The sequence below is a fragment of the Acanthaster planci genome, linkage group LG19, assembly GCF_054643075.1.
Source record: "Acanthaster planci isolate LZ-2023a linkage group LG19, COTS_SCS, whole genome shotgun sequence".
Taxonomy (NCBI): domain Eukaryota; kingdom Metazoa; phylum Echinodermata; class Asteroidea; order Valvatida; family Acanthasteridae; genus Acanthaster; species Acanthaster planci.
The window spans coordinates 2,663,832-2,688,083 of record NC_141795.1 but is presented as its reverse complement, the minus strand read 5'-3'; the positions used below and the strand labels follow the sequence as shown (position 1 = coordinate 2,688,083).

The 24,252-nt window shown below is 41.6% G+C and overlaps 1 protein-coding gene across 6 annotated transcripts in view; it reads left to right on the top strand.

The window, feature by feature from the left end:
* LOC110983594 (uncharacterized) overlaps window positions 1-24,252 on the top strand; it is a 61,164-nt gene that overhangs the window by 21,295 nt on the left and 15,617 nt on the right. For 5 of the 6 annotated variants that reach the window (XM_022243339.2, XM_022242994.2, XM_022243254.2 and 2 more), the window contains 6 exons: window positions 10,255-12,681; window positions 16,981-17,190; window positions 20,197-20,340; window positions 20,867-21,137; window positions 21,401-22,167; window positions 23,277-23,510. In XM_022243339.2, the coding sequence (XP_022099031.2) occupies window positions 11,070-12,681; window positions 16,981-17,190; window positions 20,197-20,340; window positions 20,867-21,137; window positions 21,401-22,167; window positions 23,277-23,510 (3,238 nt within the window). In that variant the 5' untranslated portion in view covers window positions 10,255-11,069. The remainder of the gene's footprint in view (window positions 1-10,254; window positions 12,682-16,980; window positions 17,191-20,196; window positions 20,341-20,866; window positions 21,138-21,400; window positions 22,168-23,276; window positions 23,511-24,252) is intronic. The other variant, XM_022243419.2, reaches the window with a different exon arrangement.

Sequence of the window (24,252 nt, the reverse complement as noted above, 5' to 3'; positions counted from 1 at the left end):
CAAAGATGTACTTAACCCGTATGAAAAAAAATCACACAAGGGTGGCAGTCAGGCAGAAAAAGAAACCCGTTGTTTCAGAGAAAAGCCCTGATGAAGAAATGAAACCATCGAGTGTAACCTAGTAGTCCCTTGTGCTGACTCAGTGTCAGAAGGTCTTGGCAAGAACATTTATCCAGTGTGTCTAATTGGTAATTGGACCTTCTGCAGAACTGTAGAATTGTTTATGTTATTGAGGTGAAAGGTATTATTTATTTCAGATGTTTGGAAGGGCATAGTTTTCAGTTTAGTATTTATTTGAGATTTGTCCTAGGTATGTGGTGGTCTTGTACATGTAAGAACACGATAATCACCCGAATAGAAAAAATTCTGTGATTTATACTCTGAAAGAGTAGATTTTGATAATAATGGAAACCATATGTACTGATATACATGTAGTACGTGCATGTGCATAGCTTCTTTATTCAAATGACTCTCTGTATATGTACACTGTTGACTTAATTTTAAATTTTGACCAATATACATGTGCCTTCAAAAACAGTATATTTCTGCAACAAAATCCCGTCGGAAGGGGGGCCATGTCATTGCAAGAAAATACCAGTGTGAAGTGGTTAAATGCCACAAACAAATACCTGTCATTGCCTGTGTATTCACTAGATTCTGTGGCAATCCATCAACAGGCATGAAAACCTACAGACCTGTGCCTTTTTTGAAAATGTTCTTGAGAATGCTTACAATAAGAGCTCATTACTTGCTAATAGATTTGTGTTTGCTTTATGTGGCGTTGTGCACGGTAAGCCTTCTCTAACCCCCCCACTACCACCACCACCACTCCCCCAAAATTCTGAATGTAAGAAAGATGTGAACCCCATTTACACTGGAGAGTTCATGAAACATCTGGGCCTCCCTCACTCATGACAGCAAAGTTCTCACAACCAGGTGGATTTCAGTGTGATAAAAAGGGATGCACAAAAAAATCTCTTCCTTGAAGCAGGGATGAGATTTGCAGGCCATAATCAACTCTGTCCTCATCCCTAATGTTGTAAGTGAGCATCTGAGGTCAGATCAAAACAATACACCATGAGTCATGCTTTATTTACCCCAGTCATTAGCAGAATGACCCCCTTTGGGAACTTTTCAACAAGAACATCCTTCTTGCTCCCCAAGTGGAGAGTCAGTAATGTGACAGCCAGACTTAATAATGGTGGGCAAACAGCTATAGGAGGTCCACATTTAGCCCCTCTGGGTCTGCACTGTATTGCACCCCAAATCAGGGATCATGTAGTAATTTCCTGCTGGCAGGGATCCCAGGTCTGGTCAGGTCTAATTTACAGCTTGAGGGGACAAGCTAATGGGACAGGTGGGGCTGCCCATAGCTGGTGAAGAGATATACATGTACCTGTCACATGTGAAGGGTGTGGTATGAAATGGCTGAAGGTTTTTTTTTTTCAATTAAGAGGCTAATGATTAATCTTTTAAATAATAGTCTTGTTTGTAATGCCTGTTGGGGATGAGCTGAAGGTTTAAGATGCCATGCTACATTACCAATACCTACTGGATAGTTACTGAGCTTCTTGCTTATCTGTTACATGAGTAAGTAAAATCATTCATGTATAATACTCATTCAAATTTAAGACAGGCATGGTAAATTGTATTGGTTAACATGAACTTGTTTTCACTTGTTAACAAACACTCATGGTTGCAAAAGAAAACTTCCTGATTGACATTTGTTTTAGAATGAATCCAGTGCCATATCTCACTTTAGTCATGGATGTGTCTTTCCTCCATGCTTTAGTTCAGGATGACGATCTTTTTAAGCTGTCCAGGTTTTGGACCAAAAGCTGTTGTGCAGTATATTTTACATGTAGAGCAAGCTACATGTGTACATGTATGTACATTTAGAGGCTTGTTAGATGTCACATGTCTACACTTCGAGCCTGATCAAACTCAGTCTTGTGAGATGGAATTGGGAGGTGATGACAAATAGTCAGAAGGATATGAACTGTTGTGCAGCCTGTGCGGACTTTGTACATGGAAGGTCCCACTTGGTTTTTATAGTTTTTTTCATCATAAAGACCCCACACTCTCCTGCTCCTTGGCATACTTCAGACAAACTTCCAACAAGGAGTGGAGATTGACCATAGATTGATTGCACAACTTGTGCTGACAACTGCTGGACAGGTGTGAGTCCAGTGAGGTTCAGCCATGGTTCAGCCTCTGTGTCCTTTCTATGTGATTCAACAGGACACTGTGGTCACTTCTTTGTTTTCCAAATCACCATGTTTACAAGATTGGAAATTGCTGATGAATGATTAAAATTTGTCGAGTGTGTCAAATGTTACTACATGTTTTCCCCAACACCTCCATGGAGGTCTGTCACGTGTGATTAACCAGCACAAGGTCAGGCCTTGCCATTTGGAATTTGCTCAGGCCAAGAATGAAAAGTGTCTGAGGGACATGTCCACATCAACGCTACAGAGTTGGACCAGGAGTTTCATGTCTGTCAAGTTGCTTACACAGAGCATGGAGGACGAGCACAAAGGCCTTGTGTTGTAGGAAGCCACAGAGTGTGCAAATCCCGCATTCCATAGGTCATCATCATGTGCATGGACCTGGATACCAGTGGAGAATGAATATTGTTACTGCGTGCTGGATTTGGTTCTTTTTCCTTTTGTTGTTGAGTGTCCAAAACTGAAAAAGATTGAGAAGGGAAAGTCATTGTGGCTTTCATTTTCTGCTGGGCGTCGAGTAAACGTTGACCCAACCTTGCCAATAGTGGCTTCATTTCATCAGACTTGGCTTATCTGATGGATTTGTTCATTAATTAACGGATATGTGTCTGTACTCATGGTACTAATGAACTTGTACAATTGTTCATGTAAATGAATAGCAAAGATTTTAAGAAAATGTTAAGGTAAGTTGGATAATTTTTCACTGTGTATTCCATATGACCCATGTACATGTGCATGTTTTTCTTCTTTGCCCAAGCTTGCCAAGCTCGGTGCTCTTTACTGTGCAGTGCTGTACCTAGACAAAGTCTTGGCTTTGAAAGCTAACTGTTTGAACATATGTTAGAAGAAATGCTGCCACTCAATATAGCTTTGTGATGCAGTCACAACAGTATCAGCTATGACTTTACTCCCCAACCAGGACCTGAGTTTGCTCCACAGATCTCTTTCATCTATACTTGAAAAGCAGTTGGGAGGTCAGGAGGCAAACATTTGTCTGCTCCAGCTCGATACACTTAATATTGGTTACCACCAAATGGTCTGCATCTAGGGTTCAAATTGTCTCAGAGAGGCAACGGCATGCATCCCACATGCACTTTTCGTAATGTGGGAATGTACGGAATACAGCTCCCCACAGGGGATCACGTAATTTTGCTTGCCTGTGACTTCATCTCATTTTTTTTCTCCTTACAATCTCCCATCATGTCTTCTTCAAACCACCCATCAGAATGCATACTTGGCATTCCGGTTATTTGCTGGCCTGGGTGTGATGGTCTTTACATGAAACCATGATCTATTTTTCTTGAAGAATCACGTACATGTTCCTACCAGATGTGTCCTGTCAAATGAGATTTGTGTTATTGATTGTTCTATCTCTGTTCCTGCGCAACAGGATTAGTATATCATTTTTATATTACCCCCCATTCCTGTCTGCAAAAATTGGAAAGATGTAATCCAGTAGGTATCCTTGCAACTGATAAAATGTCTGAAATTTTTGATTCATTTGATGTTTCACATTTACTTGCAGAGGTTTTATGACAAATTCTATCGGGGAGGAGGTTAAAATGCAGATCTTCAGTGGTCTTCAGTCTCAAATTTTATTTGTAATGAGCTGCCTAATTTTATATCTGCATGAGTTCTTTGCAGCATGTTTTGTCCACGCTTAAACCAATAATTTCAATATCTAGGAAATTTGTCTTGTCTCTGTAGTTTTCCCTTGAAAGATTACAAAAAGCAAAACAGAACATCATTTTTTCCCACGGTGAGGTAGTGCTTGTAAACAATTAGGTGTGAAAGTGAGGCTCAGACATGAGCTAATCGTAGAGTCAAGTGTGTGTTAAGGCAAAGAAAACATTGTTGACAAAGCGCAAGTCGACTGTCAAATAAAAGCACTGAATGAGGGAATGTTAGCTTTGTGTATAGGCCTCAGGGTAGCTATTACCAATGCAGTTTAATGCCTGCGATGAAAATATGTGCTGGAAAGAAGAAAATTCGTTAGACTTGAGGGTTTACTTTGTAAATTTGCTTCTACAACTAACCAGGTTGAGTAGACATTAGAGATGCACTCTGTCTCCTGATGGACACTTCCAAACTTGTTTTGTGGTTCAGCTGAGAGAAATAGTAACGGCTTTATTTGAATGAGACGTTCGACTATAAATACACTGCAAAATGCTATGTGTAAACAAATTTAATTGCATGTACACAATGACCTGGAAGTTATGTATTTCAGTGTCAAGAAATCTGTGTTACTTTTTTGAGCAATTGGAGCTCAAACGGACTTTCCAAGTGTGCCCGGGGCCCCATTTGAAGACCCTTCCTGTGTTGAGCTCCCCTTGTCATCCCCCCTACTTTGGCTGCTTTGTGGATAGGAAATGGGGATTTGTTCAGCGGAATTGGCCAGAGCCAAAAGTGTGCAGGCCTTAAAATCTAACCATGCTGGCCATACTATGCAAAGCTAGAAGCTCACTGAAACCAGAGGTGTACATGTGTACGGATATTGTTGAACAAAATACGAGCAGCAGACAAAATTGTTGTCTTACACCACAGAACTGAAATCTTGACCTTTTGCTGGCAAGGCCATTGTCTCTTTGATACTGAATGATACCTGTTTCTAGATTTTTCCTCTGTTTTGCCCTTTTTCTTGTTTTTAAAATAAAACCTACAGTGAAAAGATTTAGTCAGTCTTTTTCTCTGAGGTCAAAGTTGATACATTTATTTCAAATAGTGCATATGTACTGTAGTTTGTAGTTCTTACATTTGAGTAACTGATGACAAAGTTGCTGGCTTCTGAAACTATGCATTTTTATGATTAGTGGTTTCAAAGCCTTAACGGGTAAGCTCTGGTAAAAAAAAATCACAGGGCTTTATTCTGAATTCAGGATGCAATCAAATTTATGAGTCAGAATCACTCATACATGTATATGTACACACCATAGGTATACTGCCTGACCTCTGACACAGTCTGGTGTTGGAAGAAATTTGAAAATTTGTTTTCAGTTACTGCACTTCTTGTGGCAAGTTTCCTACAAGTTTTTTTTTTACTTTTTCATCTGAGCTGAGTGCAAGGACAAAACCTCACTGTCTGTGAACTAAAGTGCAGTGCATAGAAGTAGTCTGGAAGTTTGCATAGATTTCACTGAAACAATGTATGTACATTGTACTTGTACTTGTGTAGGATGTAATTTCACTTCCCGGGATTGATAGAGCATGCCTTGCCATGTTGGCTGCTTCCTTGTTCATGTTGTTTAATTTGCCCAGACAGAGCAAGGCAAGTGGTTAGGCCCTATGTACCACTCAAGGATACAACACAAGGGTTGCAACTGGATTCAAACTACTAACTAATTTAATCTGCGCCAAGAGGAATGAAAGAGGGCGTGTTTTTTTGCGGTACTCACCACATAGGCACGCCATCAAGGGTGCAAGTACATGCATGTTTGACGTGGAGCACGCTGAGTACACGTAACTAATTTATTCCGGCACGTATGGTCTTTGCTACATGCAGAACGCGTGCAAGAACCCGCTTGTAACCACCTGTCTTTCTTTTTGCCAATTGGGGGTGCACTTCAGCTCGGGACAGATATCATGAGTCACTTTTGCCCAGTGCAGTTGGTGTGGTTAACAGAATGGGCATTTTGAAAACTTCATTGGCAATTGGTTATTGCAAAAGTTGGGAAAGAGGCATCAAGGGGTCTAGTTATGCTGTTAATGTAATGTTATCAGTCTTTGCTGAGACATCAACGACACGTAGACTTGTGTGTTGCTGCTTGTTGCAGTAAAGTAATTTTTACATAGCCAGACAGAAGGTGTTGATCAGATTTTTTAAAAGTTGTGAAATGCCGTGTGAAAAAAAGCTTGAAGCCAAATTTTAAATATTAGATAATTTTGTTTTGTTTTTGGCTAAGAAAGCTTTTAAAGGGATTAGTACAATCAATGTGGATAGTTTTCGTGATCATGGAGACAAACATTTGGAAAGATAGTGTAAAGGAGCGATAGTTAACGTTCTTAAGGTGGCGTGGCTGTCTTGTAGTGTCACTTAGTTGTTGCTGAGTCGTCTTGCCCTCTGTTAATTGGCCTTGTGCTCCTTGGTACCAGGGTAGCCCAGATGAGTCGCTCCCTCTCTGGAGGAAGTGAATTAGCGATCTTGTGCAGATCTGTTTTCTAAGCTGTCTCTGACACATCAAAATATCAATTACTGTCGGCAGTTTGAGACTGAGTTGACATGTTAATAATGCGGAACATGCCTCGAAATATCCTTTATTTTTAGTTCCTTCTTCATTTTGTGCTACCCTTGATGGCCCAGATAATGTGAGTAATTCTTTTCCTTGATGAATTTAAGGTTTTTTCATAAACAAATATTACTCCATTTGCAGCCTGCTTTGGGATTTTTCCTCAGAACTTAGTAGATTGTGATCAAATTGCTGCTCATCATCAAAATTACTTCCTCTTATTTGACAAAGCACGAAGTTTGCATTTTTCAATTGAGTTGCGCACGCCACTTATAAATGTTCTTGTTCTTTGTGACTAAGGCAAAAACTCAAGTCGCCAAATTTGGGATTCATTGCCATTCAGTGGACTTTTCTTTTATTAAGGGCCTCGGGCAGAAGACACCGGGGGGTGCAGGCTACCAGTTACATCATGTACGTATTACTGCAAAGGTTGGTGCATTCTTTGAGCATTGGCCATTTCTTGTAGGCCTTCTCAAGGAAATGTTCACATGGCAAAAGTTGCTTGCAATGAGCAGAAAGACCCTTTTAAGGTGTCATTTAATACTAACTAGCTATGACTGGTCCTCAGCCAGGTCTTGCTGAACATTTAAATCACATGCAGTATTTAGTTCTGTTCATGCGGACCCAGATGTCAGAGGATTACTTTGATCCAGTTTCAACCCCCTTATTCAAATAGAACTATTGATCCCTTATGATCCCCAGCCCTCAGTGAAGTTCTTTATCTTTATCAAAATATGATATGGTCTCTTGTTGGATTTTATTACATGTACATGTATGTGAGATTTTAAGGCACTGCATTTTTCTGTTTTTAGTGAGGAGGCAATATTGCCTTGTTCGCACATGTCTTATGTTCACATTAAGTGCAAGGCTTATTTTAAGGACCCTTATTTTTAGACTTTGTCTAGACACATTTTCCAAGATACATGGCTGAGAGTGTGGTACACTTTCAGCCATCTTTGTGGTAAAGTGGATCGGAAAGGTGATTAGCCAAAGTTAGCTCTAGCCATGTTTCTAGAAATAAGTGAATGACTCAAACCGTCCAAAGTGGCATTGTGTTTCGTTTCTTTATGCTAAGTGATTTTTGATCTTGAAAAATGTGAACTTTTTATATGTATGTTTAGGTTTGGACTGACAGTTGGGTCAAACAAGTCAGCAAGAATGTATTTCTGTTCTAAGTCTTGGCGAATTAGATCAGATTGCATTAGATTGCAATCAGTAAGTTAATATTTGATTCAGCTGTATCACATTTACTAGATTAGGTTGGATTATGATTAGTGTGAATGAGATTGGATCAGGCACTGAAGATTGTACTTCATAGATCTGATGGTCATTATTGACCATGACATTAATATTGTAATAACCGCTTCGGCTAATGAAACAGTTAGCACATTACCGGTACTGAGCCATATTTATTAGAAGAGGTTATGCCAATTTCGAGGGTGAAAATAAGATTGCATTTTTCTAAGAGTGTGGTCAAGTGCTAAAGATATCTGCACCAATAAGGAAAAGGTTGTAGATTTGAGTCCTACCTGAGTGAGCTTGTGATCTGAGACACCCAGAGAAAGCACTGAGTTTTTAGAGCTTTTCAAGTTACATTGGTGACAGGGCAGACCCAATTTTAAAACCTAGATTCTCTCAACAGAATCTTTCATTTGGTCAGGAGAAGTGAGCACACACTCTACAGCTTCATTTGACAGCTGCATGTGTATCTTTGTACATCTCTTCATCATCGTTGCATTGGTCTACACTAATACCTGGTTGTCATCTGGCAGGGAGCAGGACTATCACACCTTAGCACAGAAATATTTACGTGAATGTCACTGACCCGTCTTCAGTTTCATCTCTTTCTTTTTTCACTCTGTTTTCTCCCATGGTCCATCATGTTTCTCTGGTATTGCCCCACTTAACTTGACAGAGATGAAGTGGAAATCAGCAGAGCCTCTTATAATTACATGAGGTACCTTTGGAGATTTATGATGGCCATGTTTATTTTTTTCGTTCCGGTGGTCCTCATGGCAGTGATGTTGCACCTGTATTTCAACACCCGAGACAGATGGGAGACCACAGCCAGGATGCCCCTGCTGCACAGATATGACGCAGATTGAGGAGATTGGGGACAGAGTCTTGACGAGTCTTGCGAGGCTCGTAAAGTTTGAATTGGTTATTTTGGGGAGTCTCAAATCAGATGTGGAATGATGTTGTGTTTTTGTCTTTCATTGGGTTGAAGGCAGTGTGTCCTCATTTTCTAAATTTCCAACACTGACACTAACGTCTCTGCAATGCATCAGATGTCATCACAAGTGCTTTTAAAGATGCAGACCACTCACAGTTATACAGAAACTCGTGAAAGTGGATTTTTTTTGCTTCTTTACTTGAGTTCTTAATCAAATGTACTTGATCATGGTGAATATGAGGAATTTGTAGTGCTCCTCTGTATTTTTCTTAACTTAAAGCATGTTATACATACTATAATCAGAATTGTAAAGAAGTAATATTTTGTGTATTTCAACATAATGCAACTTTGACATAATTGTTGTGGCAAGACCAGCAAGCAGGCAAAAGATTCAAATCGAAGAAACAACCTATGTCAGATCAGAACTAAACGGCATTTTGGCACCATCTCTGATCTCAACTGTTAACATTTCTCCCCTTTACACATTCTGCCTTTTTCCAGCAAAAATTTCATGACAAAATTCAGTGTTGGCTTGAGACACCCGGACTCATGTAGACTGGACATTTTTGTACTGATAATCAGTTTTTTTTTTTTGTGGAAGGGTATCGTATCCCAACTCTGATGTTGCACTCTTCTGATTATGATGCACAAAGCTTGCTGATAATAGCGTAATGTTGCATCCACTGTAGGTTGTCCATTAATCATGATTGGGCATACAGAACCAAAATATCATTATCAAAGGAATGCACGGCCATATCAGAACATTCAGGAACTGTAGTTTTTGTTCAAGAACGGACTAATTTTATGAATCAATTTACAATTGCAAAGCTCAATTTTATTGATTCAATTTCATGTATTACAGAAGTAACAATTGACAATCTTGATATCAATGTAGCATGCAAATAGATCCAGAGAGGTGGGGGTTGTTAGTTTGTATTCATTTTCCTACGCCCTGGCCAGCTTGGCCCATTACAATTTCATCCTTCAAGAGGTCACATGTTTTTATAAGTAGTCAGTTTTGCTCCTCTGAAAATTGAATGAAACATGTACCAAAGCAGTTCCCTTAATGGTAGTTGATAATTATTGTTGATTGAAAAAATACTTGGAATTACAGGTGCACAGTTAACAAAAACTACAGTTCACCTGCACTGTGAACAATTTCAACCTGAATGATTTCCATGAATGTTGTGTTTCCTTTTGTGAGAACTACATACATGTACATATCACCCTAACCCCCAAAATTATTAAAATCTGATGTTCAGCAAGAGAGAAACATTGTGTCCACACACAATCTTCCTTTACCTGCTCTTTGTTGACCTTTGTGAACGTGCGTGGACCTCTTTTGTATGGAGGGAAATTCCTTCTCATCTGTTACTTTTAAGGGAAACCTTAACATTCCACCACGTTCGATTTATTTATGCTTTGTTTAAAGTGTTGAAAACAAACTATTTGTCTTGTTTAAATGTTTAACTAAAACCCACAACAGTTTATGGCAGGGCAAAGGATGGGCCTGACACATTGCCTTATCTGCCATAAAAGTTGACCATAGACAAGGTCACAGCATTTAACACCTAAATATGACAACATTTTCATGTTAAGTCTTTGTTGTTTCTGTTTCCAATCCTTGCAGATCTACTAAGGCTTGGTACCAGTAGCTGCTCATTTTCGGAAGACAAATCACCATTGTTGTCTCTTTTTGTGTTGGGAAAAATTCACTCTTCAGTTGATATCATTTACATCTGGAACATCTGACAAGCCATCGATGTGTAGGAACAAGCAAAACGACTTGGCTTATTTATTTATCAGGAGCGGACAGTGTCAAAAATAACTCACAGGAGCTATGGTGGCCGAATGCTACACTTTAGAGCGAGCCTTTGTGGTGTAGACTCGCTGGCGTCCCAGCGCAAAACTCCCCAGGCCAACGTGGCAGGGAGCGTGACATTTTGCCTACGGGGTCTGAAGCAGCAGGCGATAATTTGAAAATGATATGCCAGTGTGGGATGCTCCTTGGATGACATTGGGTGACAACTAGAGGTCATCGAGTCACAACTGTCCAGGGCTATCACTTGGAAGACTGGGTCTCTGCTCTGTTTAATGAAGGGAAGGCAGTGGACTAGTTGATTGTGGATTCGGGTATGTGGCAAGTTTCAAGGAGTGCCGATCTGCATCTGAATTAACAAGAAGTGGTTGCATTGATACAGATTGACCCCTTTTTGTTCTCTCTTTTGAGACCATTCTTTGAGAAAGTTTAAGGCTTAAACCATCAAGGTCTAGTCATGATGTGCATTCCAGTTAAATGGCTTCCTTGTGGATAGCAGCTTGTACGGGTCATTTTCAGCAGGTACATTAGCTGGATAACCCTGTAAACGGTGTGAAAAGAAGATTGCGTGTCTAGGTGATGGGGAGTATAGCTATGCCATCAGTGTAGGGTGGTCAGCAGAGAACATGGCAGAAAGTGTAGCACAGGTGGGATTGCCGGGTGCAGAGAAGGGAGACCTGCCCAGCTGTGGCATGGAGGAGGGGTCCCTCGTACGCTCCAAGGATGAGTGGGGATCAATAATCGATATCCTGCATAGCATAGAGAACACAACACAGCCGAGCAAGCCAGCACCATCCATGCCCAGCCCAACTGCACGACTTGCCACCCTGTCTGAAAATATCCAGACAACAGAAATGGCATCACCGATGGACGGTAAACAGGGTCAGGGGCTCCAGCAGTTGGACCACCTGGTCCGCATGATGGAGCAGATGTGCAATCTGCAGAAGCAGAACTTGCGCCTCCGCGAGCAGGCTGAGTATCTCAATGCAATCAAGGATTTACAGGAACTCAGAAATGAGAGCCTCATGCAGAACTGCAAGTGTGAAGCCCAGCGACGCTCATCGGATATAGGCCGAACACCGGATGAGACATTCTCGGAACCAGAGAGCACCGTTGGGGATGAGATGGATACAAAGCGAGACCTGTCCCCAACACGCGAGAAACGAGCCAGCCGATCCATCAAACGTGAAACTAAAACCAAAGGTGCAAAGACGCGCAGCAGATCACTAGATCCGTACAGGAAAGACACCACAGAGCCCAGGGAGAAAGACTCAGACAGGGACAGGGAACGAGAGCGGGGACGCCCAGGGATATTTTCCAAATTTGAACGGATGAAGGAAAAACTGACCACAAGGAGGGGGAGTGTCAAAAAGCACAACACGAACAAGAGGGTGGATGAGAGACAGGATGAGGATCTGAAAGCAAATGCTTTCAGGCCTGACCCGTCATCCAACGAGCACTTCAACCTGCAGATGGATGGGACAGAGACCAAGTCAGAGGACAGTGGTATCTACCATGTGGGTCCTGATGAAATTGTACACTTGCCACGCCTGACGGCGGAAATCTTACCAAAGTCGGCAGATGACTTGTCTGACAGTGAAGATGTGTTTGAGGCCCTCCAGCCATCCTGGAATCAGACCAACAACTTCAGCATGGAAGCACGTAAAGGCAGCGACTTCTCGACCGGGAGCTCCAGCGAGGACTACTTGGAGTTGAAACCCAAAAGGACTGCCGCTCAGTTGCCTCAGGATGAGCCCGTCACCACAAGCAGTCCCGAGCAGCAGCGGAGGAGAGGTGACTCAGAGGAAAGAGCCGTCAAGAGCAGCGATGAAAAAGAGGAAAATGGACAGAGGAAGATGCGTTTTCGGCGTTCAGCTAGCCTACAGGACAATACCTCACTGAACAGTGATGACGAGTTTGACAAGCCTGCCAAGACATCCTGGGAGGTCAAAGAAGCACCAGCTGTCTTGCAGAGGACTGATTCTGGACAGAAACTACTTCAACACAGCCCATCAAATGATTTTGAATTTTCGGATGCCAGCTTGGACATGCAGACGGGCCAGGATTCGGCAAGCACATCCAGCTTGGAGTCTAAAGCGGCTCAGAAGAGGAAATACTTCCGGAAGAGTCATCATGTGGATGAACCGACTTCCCCAACAACTGAGCAAAGATTCAAAGCTGTGGCATTTGAGATGAGGTCCCCAAAATCATCACCTCCAGAGAAGAAAAGACATAAAGGTAAATGTTATCTTATTTCTCAACAAAATCTTTTGGGGGAAAGGTGAAGGGGTATATGGATTAAAGAGGGAGACATAACAAGCAAAAATGGGTGACATTGCTTTGCCTGTGTCAACTGTGCATTACTTTGGAAATATACATTATGATGGAGGAAAAGGAACTCTTGTTTCCATGGTTACATTTTCCATGTATGCAAACTGAAAGCCTACAGAGTACAGAAGCATGACGTCAATTGAACCAGGAAGTATAGTGAGAACGAATGGAGTATACGCACATGTTGGTTCACGTGTTGATTCATGTGCTTATGCATTTTACGCACATAATTGTATGTGACATACTCACTTTAGTTCTCTATAGATAATTTTATATTTCAGTTTTTGGCTGAAGAAATGTTTTCTGAGAAATGAAAACACCCCCTTTAAGAATAACAGATTGATCATGTGGGTGCTAGGGATGCCTTTTGTTTAACTCGGGAATGTTTTATCGTCACGGATTAAATGTCAACAGTAGGATGTTGTGATGGGCCCAGGCAGGCTCGGCAAGAATTCCAGCGCACATCAGGTGGCACATGCCGATCCGTTGACTGCTACTGAGATGTAAATAGACTGTTCCCTCCCCCCTCCCCTTCTCTGTCGCTTGTGGAGAAGCCCGGTTCCAGATAAGTTTGTCCTAAGAGACCCTTTGGCAATTCAGGTCAAATGCTAGTTTTCATACCTTGAGATCAAAAGGACCCCATAAATGTACCTGTGTCGTAGTGTATACCCTTTGCATGTACCTTAAAGACCAGTACACAGAAACATATATGGGAATGCCACTCTGTGCTGAATGTTGAGTACATGAAGTACAGTTGTACTGTAAACATAAACTCGTCTCCAAGCAAACTTGGCTTTTTTGTTATGGCACCCTGTTTGGGCATATTTCATTTTTGGAACAAACATGAACTGTAATTTTATATATTCAAAACACGTTGAAAAGACACAAATGGAATCTAGGCAATACTGTTTTGATGTAATGCATTGATCGTAGAAAAGTCAGTATGATTGAAGCTGACCTGTCAGTGGCATAGCTAAGATTTTGCTCGTGGAAGGGGAGCAAAAATGGAGCACCTGCATCTTATGAGGGGAGCACCAGTGTGTTTTTTGGGGGGCAGGTTTTTGTTAGCCTTGTTCAACATCCATTCATCCCTTTTTTTTTTTTTTGTGGGGGTTCACGTGCCCCCCAGGCTCTCCCATGGCTATGCTATTGCAGCCAGTGGGTTTCGTAGTTAATGATTGGTCATTTTGCCTATGTTGACATGGTTGACGTGATCTTCCTGAAGATCAAGAAGTCCTGCACAAACTCTGCATTAAATGATTTCCGAAACAGAAATTAGACAGTGGAAGTTACCGAAGCACCTGTCATAAGTCGTTTTTCATTTCTATAGTGGATTGCACATGTTGCCAAAACTCAGATACAGGTAATTGAAAGTGATTGATGGAAACTGTGCGCAAATGTTTCAAACGTGTTCCAGTTGGTAATTCCACACTCATTGGAGACACCTGATAACCGGTGGACTGGCAATTAATCCATTGTGTTAGTTTTATTGTAACATGCTTTGCAACTATTGCATTTACTATTACTTCATGTATATCTAAAAAAAGTGCACAATGTAGCATTTTTAAAATAAACCTTCAGAACTTAGCATGTACTCTGCATGTTATTTGAACTGCAGTAGAATACAATACCCTTTAGCAATGTGGAACCATGCACTTACATAATAATAATAACAATGAATTATTTAAAAAACGCTTTCCATGTCGATGACATCTCAAAGCGCTGTACAGTAAAATGCGAAAATTAAATTAACTTTAAATAATTAAAACAAAGTAACAGGAGTTATAAAACAAAATTAAAAATTAAGCAATAAAAAATAACATTAAATTAAAATATTCATAAAACGTACATGTACATCAAATAGAATTGTACATGATGAATTACGCTTTGATTTTAAGATCACATTTTATATTTCATGTGCATCACACTTTGGTTCTGTGGAACTACTTCACTGTGGATAGGAGTAGTGTGATGGCGAGAATTGTTCTTTGTATTTTGCTGCTTACTTGCTGATAATTTCACGCATAAATAGGTTTACTTGCACTGGCGCATGCCTGACACATCATCACAGGATGTCTTGTATCTATCTGTCATCACTTATCACATAATAATCTTAATATCCAGTTAATCAAAAACAACAGTCCAGCATAGGAAATTTCACCCTTGCACTTGCCAGTTCATTAAGAGCGCATTTGCCGCAGCCTGAAAATAGCGCAGTTGATATTGGCACCACTGTAGGGATCGTGGCGGGCACTCGCTTAGCTTTCAACTTCTGACATTTTCCGCCAGCCGAGCGGGCCATCTGGCCGCGACTTTTTTACCCTCCTCTCCGAGGTCATCAAGAATAACACGGCACGGGTGTTTTGCACCGGTTGGGCAGGGCCCACCGGTGGCTGGTCACGCCATTTTCTGCAAGGTTCGGAAGCAGAGACAATGAAGGAAAGAAATACCAAAAGAGTAATTACAATCCGAGTCCTACACAGGTCATTACATTTGGATTCAGGGAATTTGGTTTTAATCAAATGGTATTTGCTTGTCACATTCCAACCTATTTGGCAAACCAGTAGACCGCTCAATGTATGCATGTGTTACTGTGCTCCTATTCAAATGCACATAAGTACTTCGCAAATGTAGTTGACTTTAAAGACTTTTAGATCAAGCACATGGAGAGGTATTAAGCAGTAGTTTTTCAATCTGTGATAAAAATCAAAGCCTGTTGAAATGCGTGCAAATGATCAACACTTCTCATTGAGGAACAAGTTTTATATTACCTCACACTACAATTAATGTTAGGAGTATATGCATTGACCACACAAAGAATTTCTGCTATTGCAGAAATCAATCTTCACAACACGAATTTAATCATGCGTTAATATTTCATTTTGCGAGAATTGATGAGCCGAGGTCATGCATGTCAACAGGAGGAAGCATGTAAGAAGGGGCAGAGGCGAGAGAAGAATTCTGACAGCTCACACTCAAAATTATGCTGATAATGACAAATTACTCATCCAAAGCAATAAAAATGACTAACAACGATCCTTGATGCCTTTTCTGCCAGACATATTGCGATTGAGGGAAAGGTCAACGAGAATATGCATTGGTTTTGTTTCAGTGTTTGGATGTACTCGGGTTGAAGTATTGCTCAGCGTCAGAGTGTTTTTACGGTGAAACTGGACTTCAATTGAAGGCCCTGTGAAACATGGCAGAATGGGACATTAAGTAGCCTTATTTCATGTACCAGTCAGGATTTGTTGTACATGTACATGTGGAAGGTATTTATGGTCAAAGAAGTCTCACTCAATCTTTCTTGAGAGAAGAATCAAAGAAGGGATGAAATGTCGGACATCCTTATATATCATTCCGTTTGTCATTGTTGGTGGTTGTCCGAGTCAAAGGAACTCATCGATCAGATTAATGTATGTATATACTTGTCATGTGGTAGGCATGGTAATGCCTGTACCCTGAAGAGATTTATGTTGAAACACTGCTAGAGATTTGCAGCATTTGGCCAAACACTTCCAAAGCGTTAACCAGCACAGGACAGTTTCTGAAAATAGTTGAAGCAGAAAAACACTCTAGGTCTGAAATTTGGTTTGTACGCGTACACCGTGAGTGAAGGATTAAGATTAAGCCTCAGCATAGTTTGACTATCAAATATCGTAAGTTGGCACAGAATTGCTTTGAAACATAGGATTCAAGCTGATCTAAGCAGAAGCTTTCGCTTCAGAAGGATGGAAATCAACCAAATTGTTTGCTGTTTTGGTTTTGGGGTTTTTTGCTTGTACACAGTGAGGTAATGTTTAACCCTAACACTCCTCAGTCCTCCAACAGGTGAAGGATTGAGGAGTGTTAGGGTTAATAATTAGGCAAACGTATGCTCAAGTGAAAACAAATAATGGTTTGTAATACTGTTTAAAGTACTTTTTTGACATTCATTTTAGCCTGTTAAAGTGTTTTGATATAAAGAACACATGTTTAGAGAGCAGAGTTTCCCAACTGCTGTATAGCTACAGCTGTATACTGTGAAAAAAAAATTGCCTTTTCATGTAATTTGCTCCATTCAGTTCTAAGGAGCTTCCCAAATGTACATGGCTCCTGCTTGCTCCTCAAAGTCATTTGGGAAATAGAAAATTAGAGTCTGAAAGCATTTTGTAGAAGTCTTCAAAACTCATCTTAACTCTGATACATTTTGCCATTTTTGTGCAGTCGGTTGGGAGAAGGTCAAGCATGCCGTCACCAGGAAACACATCGGTGACATAAGCAAGACCAAGGGGACCATCTCCATGGATGAGAGCATCCTCCGCAGCTCAGAGGAACCCAGCTCGCCCACCGACAGCTCCCCGCCTGAGGATGCCTCAGGAGGAGGAAAGACCGGAAGGGCAGAAGTCAAGAAGGGTGACCCCAAAAGGGATAAAGGTCAGTGTGGAGCTGTCTTGGTGCTGCAGCGCATACAGAGATGGAATTCAACCAATCCTGCGACAAATGTGTGCATTTTTATGAACATGATCAGCCTTACACATTGAAAAAAATTGGAAACCTTGCAAGACGGAGTAGGGATTGGTAACGTTGGCACTGTACACCATGTTGGAATAATTTCTTTTTTTTTTGCGAAGAAATTTGGTTCTGATAAGAACTAGTGGTTAATAGGTTCAGTGTTTCCATCAGTGTAATCTAGCCATTGTTCCTGAAGATACATGTAACCAGGAGACAACTGTTTGAAATGTTGATCGCAAACTACAGGGTTGTTTCAGAACCCATTTCTTCTCAAAAGAGATTCTGGCCACACGATGACAGTGCAAACCCTACCAACCACTGCTTTTGTACATGCAGAACTGTTCACTTGGGAAAGTTTTCTATTGAGAGTGGGATTTATAAGCTGTGAAATGTGGCTGTCAAGTAGATTGGTACCCCAATTGAAAAGATTAGGGAAATCAACTGCAGATTTATTGAGCTTCTTGCTAAAGGGAACAATTCTTTGCCCCATTGTTGGTGTACTGAGCACAGATATACTTTGTCAATGTCATGCTTGTTAGCAGTCTTGAGTTGGCTCAGCTTTTGCTGGAAGTATTTCAATGCCCAATAGCCCAATAAATATCAGGGAAATTGTACATGTGAACTGACTGCATGTCTCAAAGTTCAAAAATCTGTGCCATAAAATTGGTCCCACAGTATCACTAGCTCTGGGGACCATGTTCTTGCCTGCAGGAACACTTGACCTGAAACTCCCTTACCCATGTTTGCAATTAGCTCAAAATGGTCTGCTGTCCTTAACAAAATAACCTTCCTCTACTGATAAACAGTATAGTAGTACTTGGGAACCAAACAAATATGGGTGCAGGGTGAATGTGCTGTATTCCAGCTTTACAGTGGCATAGTACACAGCGCACTTATCAATTACACTTTATCCCAATTCTACAAGTGACAAATGGCCAGCCCTCAGTAGACCTTCCTCCTTCAACAGCCACCTTGTGTAGGCGTCTGGATCAGGCAGTGTGGATTGACATATCCAGCCTGCACCCATTTTTGTCATCTTAGCAAGTGATAGGCCTAGTGTAGATGTACATCAGTGGGATCGTGCATTTTTGCATGTGCCGTGCCCACAGCCCAACTTTTCAGACATCCAGTCTGTTGGGGGATTTCATTCAGGAGATGTCAGGTGGTCTGGTACCTTTGGAAAAACCCCAGAGGCATTGCTTTGGGAGTTTTGTGACATTGTGGTGTTGTGTTCAGTTTTGGTCGCATTTCATGCAGAAATGTGAAATCCATCTTCGGTCCAGATGTAAGCACCGTGTTTAATAGCCCAACCACAACTTTGTCTCTCTGCGCATAGATAGCACAGTGCTGTTGGGTCTGGAATTCATGCAGATCTCTTTCCAGCTATCAAGGATGCTGAAATTAGAATTCCTGGAAACATCATTGTCGGTGGATTTTATGGTATCATGTGAAAGTTAAATTTACCATTTTGAGATTCCTGGTATAGAATCAATGATGCCCTTCTTTTCTATCAACAGAGATTTCTGTGTCCAGCCTAATTTCATTCTTACGGTTTGCATAAAATTTGCACTTGGTCTCTGTTGGGGAAATTGGACTACGTCATTGTACATGTGAGCATGCCTTTGTTTATGTAAGGCCCACCATAGTTGATGAAGTGCACCCCATAGGTTTGTAAACCAGTTTAAACCGAAGATTTCCTCTACAGAAGACAAAGATCAATCCCTAGCTATTTCTTTGCATTCCTGTTCTCAGGTCAAACCAACACACACACAAAACTTGTAAACAAATACATTCTATTTCTGTTTTACTGTTTGGCAACCAATGCAGATACTAATAGGATAAAGAAATCCTCTTCCTGATGTTTTCGCAAAACTTGGTCACCCCAAATGAAGATACTTATTGAATTATTTGTGAACTTTCTCATCTGTGACTGATTGAGGAATGAGATTGTACTCAACCCCTCTGAATGTCAAGTTGGTTGTAGTCTTGGAAATGGTAATCTGTCAGTTCCACTGACCGGACTTTTTCTTCACGGGCGGAAAGTTTCTACCCCGGCAAAGCACTTCAACACTCTGCCACCTGTGTGTTTGACCGATGGATGAGTCATTGACATCAACTGCCAGTTGTGAATGACTTGCAGGAACTGTCCTATCTTGTTTTGCTCCCTCTCGCGAGCTGACAAACAAATGAAGATCTACCTTAAATTTTGTAACTTTGTCTGAAGCGGTTCTCCAAAATCTGTCATTTTCCTGGACTGGTGGTTAGCCGCAGTCTACGGTTAACTGTTGGAGATTTCCTCATGAAATGCTGTGCCTGTTTTGCAGAAATGAGGAGGAGATTTGGGGTAAATTTTCTTGCAGTTTCCTTGTGACTTATGGTTTTGTTTTTGTCGTGAAAAGTGAATCTGGGTTGTAACATTTTAGACATTTAATGTTAGTAGTGTTGCAAGACTTGTTGTTTTAGGTTTGCTGTTGTTCATCCAGATTTGGTTTTGCAGTACTGAGAAAGTTCTGTGGTTTACTGTGAAAGTTCATTGCGGAAACAAACAAAATTTCTTGGACATTACAAGTTTTGAGCTGTTGCTCATATTTGTTTTGCCCATTGTTCTTTGGTGTGCCACAGTTTTGCTGTTTGTGAGTTCTTGTGCCCACTTATTCCTTATTTACTGATCGTTTTTTTTTTTTTTTTGCTCTTTACTTCTTGTTAATGCCTAGCTGACCCCAGTGGGATGATTGTGAACAGCCATTGACTTATAATTTTTAAGTGTTAAGATGTTAAATATTTGGTGAGTTTTACAGTTGAACCCTCCGACATTGTCCTTATAATTTAGCATGAAAGATTTCACAAGGGCAGAAATAGGAGTTTGAGCAATACAGTCTCTGGCCTCTGCCTTAACCTTTGTTTACTTCCCTTCCCTCGACTTGACAGAGAGGGGTACCCCACCCCAAACAACCTCCACGGAGGCCCAAAGTCCACTAGCCCTCTATGAGAGTCTCCAGGCCAACCTCTCCGAGGACTTTGCCAAGAAGATGGAGAAATGGGACAAGAAGAAACAGAGGCATGCCATAGCAGGTATGCAGACATCGGACAAAAACCTTACTGAGTTTTGGACAGTGGTTATCTTGATGAACAGACTCCGTTGTTTGTACTGGTTTGCTTTACATTTGTGCTGTCTTGAAGGAAAGATTACACTATGACTTGAATGACTGAGATGGCTCATATGGCAGAATTGAATTTTTACTTTTCATTGTGATTGTAAGGATTTGAAATACATGTATCAAGTAGTACCTTTATGAACCTTAGCAGCCTAGTAGGCAGGGGGGGTTGAGGGGTTCAAATGACCCCCCCCACTCACTTCTGAGTTCCGCTTGTCAAGGTTTCAGGTTTTCATAGCAATTAAAAATTAATTTATACTGCCAAACTGTTGTTTACTTACAGTAAAAAAAATTGAAACATCGTGGGCATGAGACTTTCCGACATTTTTTAGAGTTTCAGTATCAGATGTACCACCTGACAACGTACTCCTCTCTTGTATGTTCTGAACAATCCCTGATTAAAGGTGTCTGTCACAATTTTCCTGTCCCTATTCCATCATCAGGTGCCTCACCCTTGGAGAAGGCCAAACAGTCATCCTTGGACAGCTGCTCCTCGGAGGCGGGCACGCTACCAGCCAGCGACCTGGAGGCGGAGCTGCAGCGGGGCCTGACAGAGGACTTCTACAAGAAGTTGGCCGAGTGGGACAAGCTGAAGCTGCAGCAGAGGGGCGGAGCCGGGGGCGGGGGGATAGTGGGCCCCAACAGCCCCAAGGCCGAAGCCAAACAGAAGCAGAAGGGTGCCAAGGAGGGCAAGAAAGCAGCCAAGAGTGCCAAGTAAGCCAAAAGATGATTGGCCGAGTATACAAAACATGATATCAAGTCATCTCTGGACATCATTGGCCAAGCACAGGAAAGAAATAGAAATTTTATTTCAATATACAGTTTTTACTCTAAAATAAAAATTTTAAACATAATTTGTCTGTGTTTGGAATTGTTTCACATTTCATACCAGGTCCTCGGTTTATTTTTAGTTTTACAAATGTGTAACTGACTTATTTTGTGCCATAATGAAACCTTTTGTGCCATTACTCACTTAGGATCACTTCCAAAGAGAAGGACAGAGACAAACACAAGACCAAAGATGTCCAGCAGAGGAGCAAATCACCCGATGCCTCAACAACCCGCAAGATCTCACCACCCTCAGAGGCCATTTACTCTACTGAGAACATCACCGTCTTTGCCAAGCAAGGCGGCAAGCTCAAGCTGGAAGGGGCCACCAAAGAATTCTCCAAGAAGTACAAGGAGTGGGAGAAGAAGGAGAAGAAAAAGAAGAACTTCCCACCCCTCCGTCCCGAGGACATCGCCACACCGGTCTTTGACCAGGCCCAAGCATTAACTGGGAACTTCAGGGAAGATGCTACCCCACCTACTCCGGCCAGTCCAACAATGATAACTGAGCCTACCAGCCCAGAATCCGGCGACCTCTACGTCATTGCACATGCCACGCCAGTCATTGTCGAACCAGACTTTGACAGTGGCGATCCCCGGCTGGCCAGGGCCGGAGAGCCAATATTCAGAACTCAGTCCGCACCACTGGCATCTACGGCAGCGTCACAAAGCCTTGATGCCGCGCCCCGGGGAGAACGCCCTAGCTCGCAGAGGGTCCCCAGTGTGGAGGAAGACGTCTTCACCCTGGGAGCATGCGCCAGCCCTCCCATCCCCCAGGAGAGGGTCAACAGGCTGGAGCAACGCAACTCGTTCCTGGCCGAGCAGCTCAAGATGGAGGATGTGAACCTTCAGGCTGTTCAGGAGGAAATTGTGAACATGGATGAGCAGATCGCAGAGATCTCAGGAGAAAAACCAGGTAGGGACACATCAAATTGTACTCTGTATGAAATGACTGATACTCAGAACCTGCATCCTTCACATATGTACTGTGTTTTCAACACCCTCAAGTTCTTTGACAAACCATTCTGTTCCTGCCCAACATTGTATACTCCTAGTCTCTGAGTGTTAGTTTTTCCAGACTTATTACGAAGAAGCATAAGCAAAGTGTGACAGCCTCACCAAACCTACACAATTAAACAAATCCTAAAAGCTGTTGATTCAAGTATGTTTTGTGTACTCTGGCACTTTCAATACAAAACAAGTAAGACCCAAGTCATACATGGGATTAAGATGTTTCACAGTGGTAAATAGCTGAAACCTTTTTTTTATAGGTTATGTTTCAAAACCAAAAATGAGGATTTAACTCCGCAATTAAAATAACATTCAACCATCTAATGCTTTCACATAAGCTACATTCACCCAGGGATTTCTTTAAAGGAAGTATGACAAATTCCTGTGACTCATGCGAGCCTTCCCCCCCCACTGAGCATTGCAGCCACGTTTGCACTCTCTATCCAAATTTGGTTGCGGGAAAGAAGGTTTAAGGCTATTCTGAATACAATTTGGTTTGTTGGGCTTGGGCTCAGACCCTGGTTGGCTTGATTTAGCCTGGAACATCATCTCCTTGTACCCTTTTGGTGGAAGCCTCAGCTTTTCTCTGTGGTGCCAAGCTTCTGCCTACAATAGGCTTTTGCACATTCAAATGAAAATCCTTGTTCCACACCATTCATGTGTGCAGCATTGCACATGCAATGTATCCCTTTGCCCCATCCATTAGGTGCTCTGAGCATGCCACACCTGCGGTCCTCTGCTCTAGTTTATATAGTACACATTGTACTCTGAATAATATACTGTTTCGTCACCATTGCTTTCTGCTCACTTTAGCTAAGCTAATTTTGGACCCGTCATGCTTTCAGGCATTATTCATATAGTTTTAGTTATGAGAGAATCACAAGTCAAATTTTCATGCCTTGAATTTTGCAAGTAGTAAAAATGCATGAACATTTTTAGTTCAGTGTCTTAACAACTTGCAAATCATGCCATCACCCATGTTTACTAACAGCAGAAAGAATTGCTTTTATTCAGAGGATCACACGCAGCGTCGTGTGAGCACGTGCTCATCCATCGGTGAGTCCGCTCTGGAAGCTGAACTCTCTGATATCAAGATGCAGATTGCCCTGTTGGAAGAGAATCTCAAAAAGCGGCCCCGGCACAAAGGTCATCACAGGACTGAAGAGTTGGATGGGGTCAAAGGGCAGGACAGTGCGGGGTCATTGCCGGAGGTGGATGGGAAATGTGGCATAAGTACAGAGGCTGCAGGTTGGTGACGTGGTGTGGAATCTCAATGCAACCTCTTTTCGTTTGATTATGGATTGCCCTCTTTCTTTCTTTCTTGGAGTGACTCCTGTCTTCCTGCCTGATCTGAGTTGACTTTTCTCTACTTTACAGAATTTGACAATTTTGGGTTTCCTCGGCTTGTGTTTTTTCTTCTTTCTTTTTTCTTGTCTTCTTTTTTCTCTTTTCTTTCCATTTGGATTTGAATCTGTTCTCAATTAAACCCTTTTCTCTTGTGTGTTCGGTAATCAGCTCCTTTATTATTCTATTCTGAGATTTTCCTGCCTGTGTTTTGCTTTTGCATTGATTTGATTTTGTTCTTGTGTTCTTTTGCCTGCAAACCTGGGGGTCAGCTCTGCTTCTGATTAGTATTTTTAAAAAGTTAAGTTGTCTGTTAAACAGTTTGCAGTGTGTTCCAAGAAGTATTGTTTCCACATTACAGCCATCTTTGTCTAGTTTCTGCAAAAAGTAATTTTAGGTGTTGCATGAGCACCAGACAATTTCAGCACAGGCTGCTCTCTGAAAGTCTCAATGACTTGTGTGGGTGGCAAAAATAATTAAAAGCTTCCTGCTTTAATTCTGGGGGATTTACTAAATACTCTACTGCTTGCCCCACTGTCAAATTTGGTTGCTGCCCTCCACTTGTCAGGTAAAAAAACCAAGAGTAATTTTTTCTCCTTCCAGCTTTTTGTTGCTCTTTTTTTTTATGGTTTGGAGTGAAATGTGA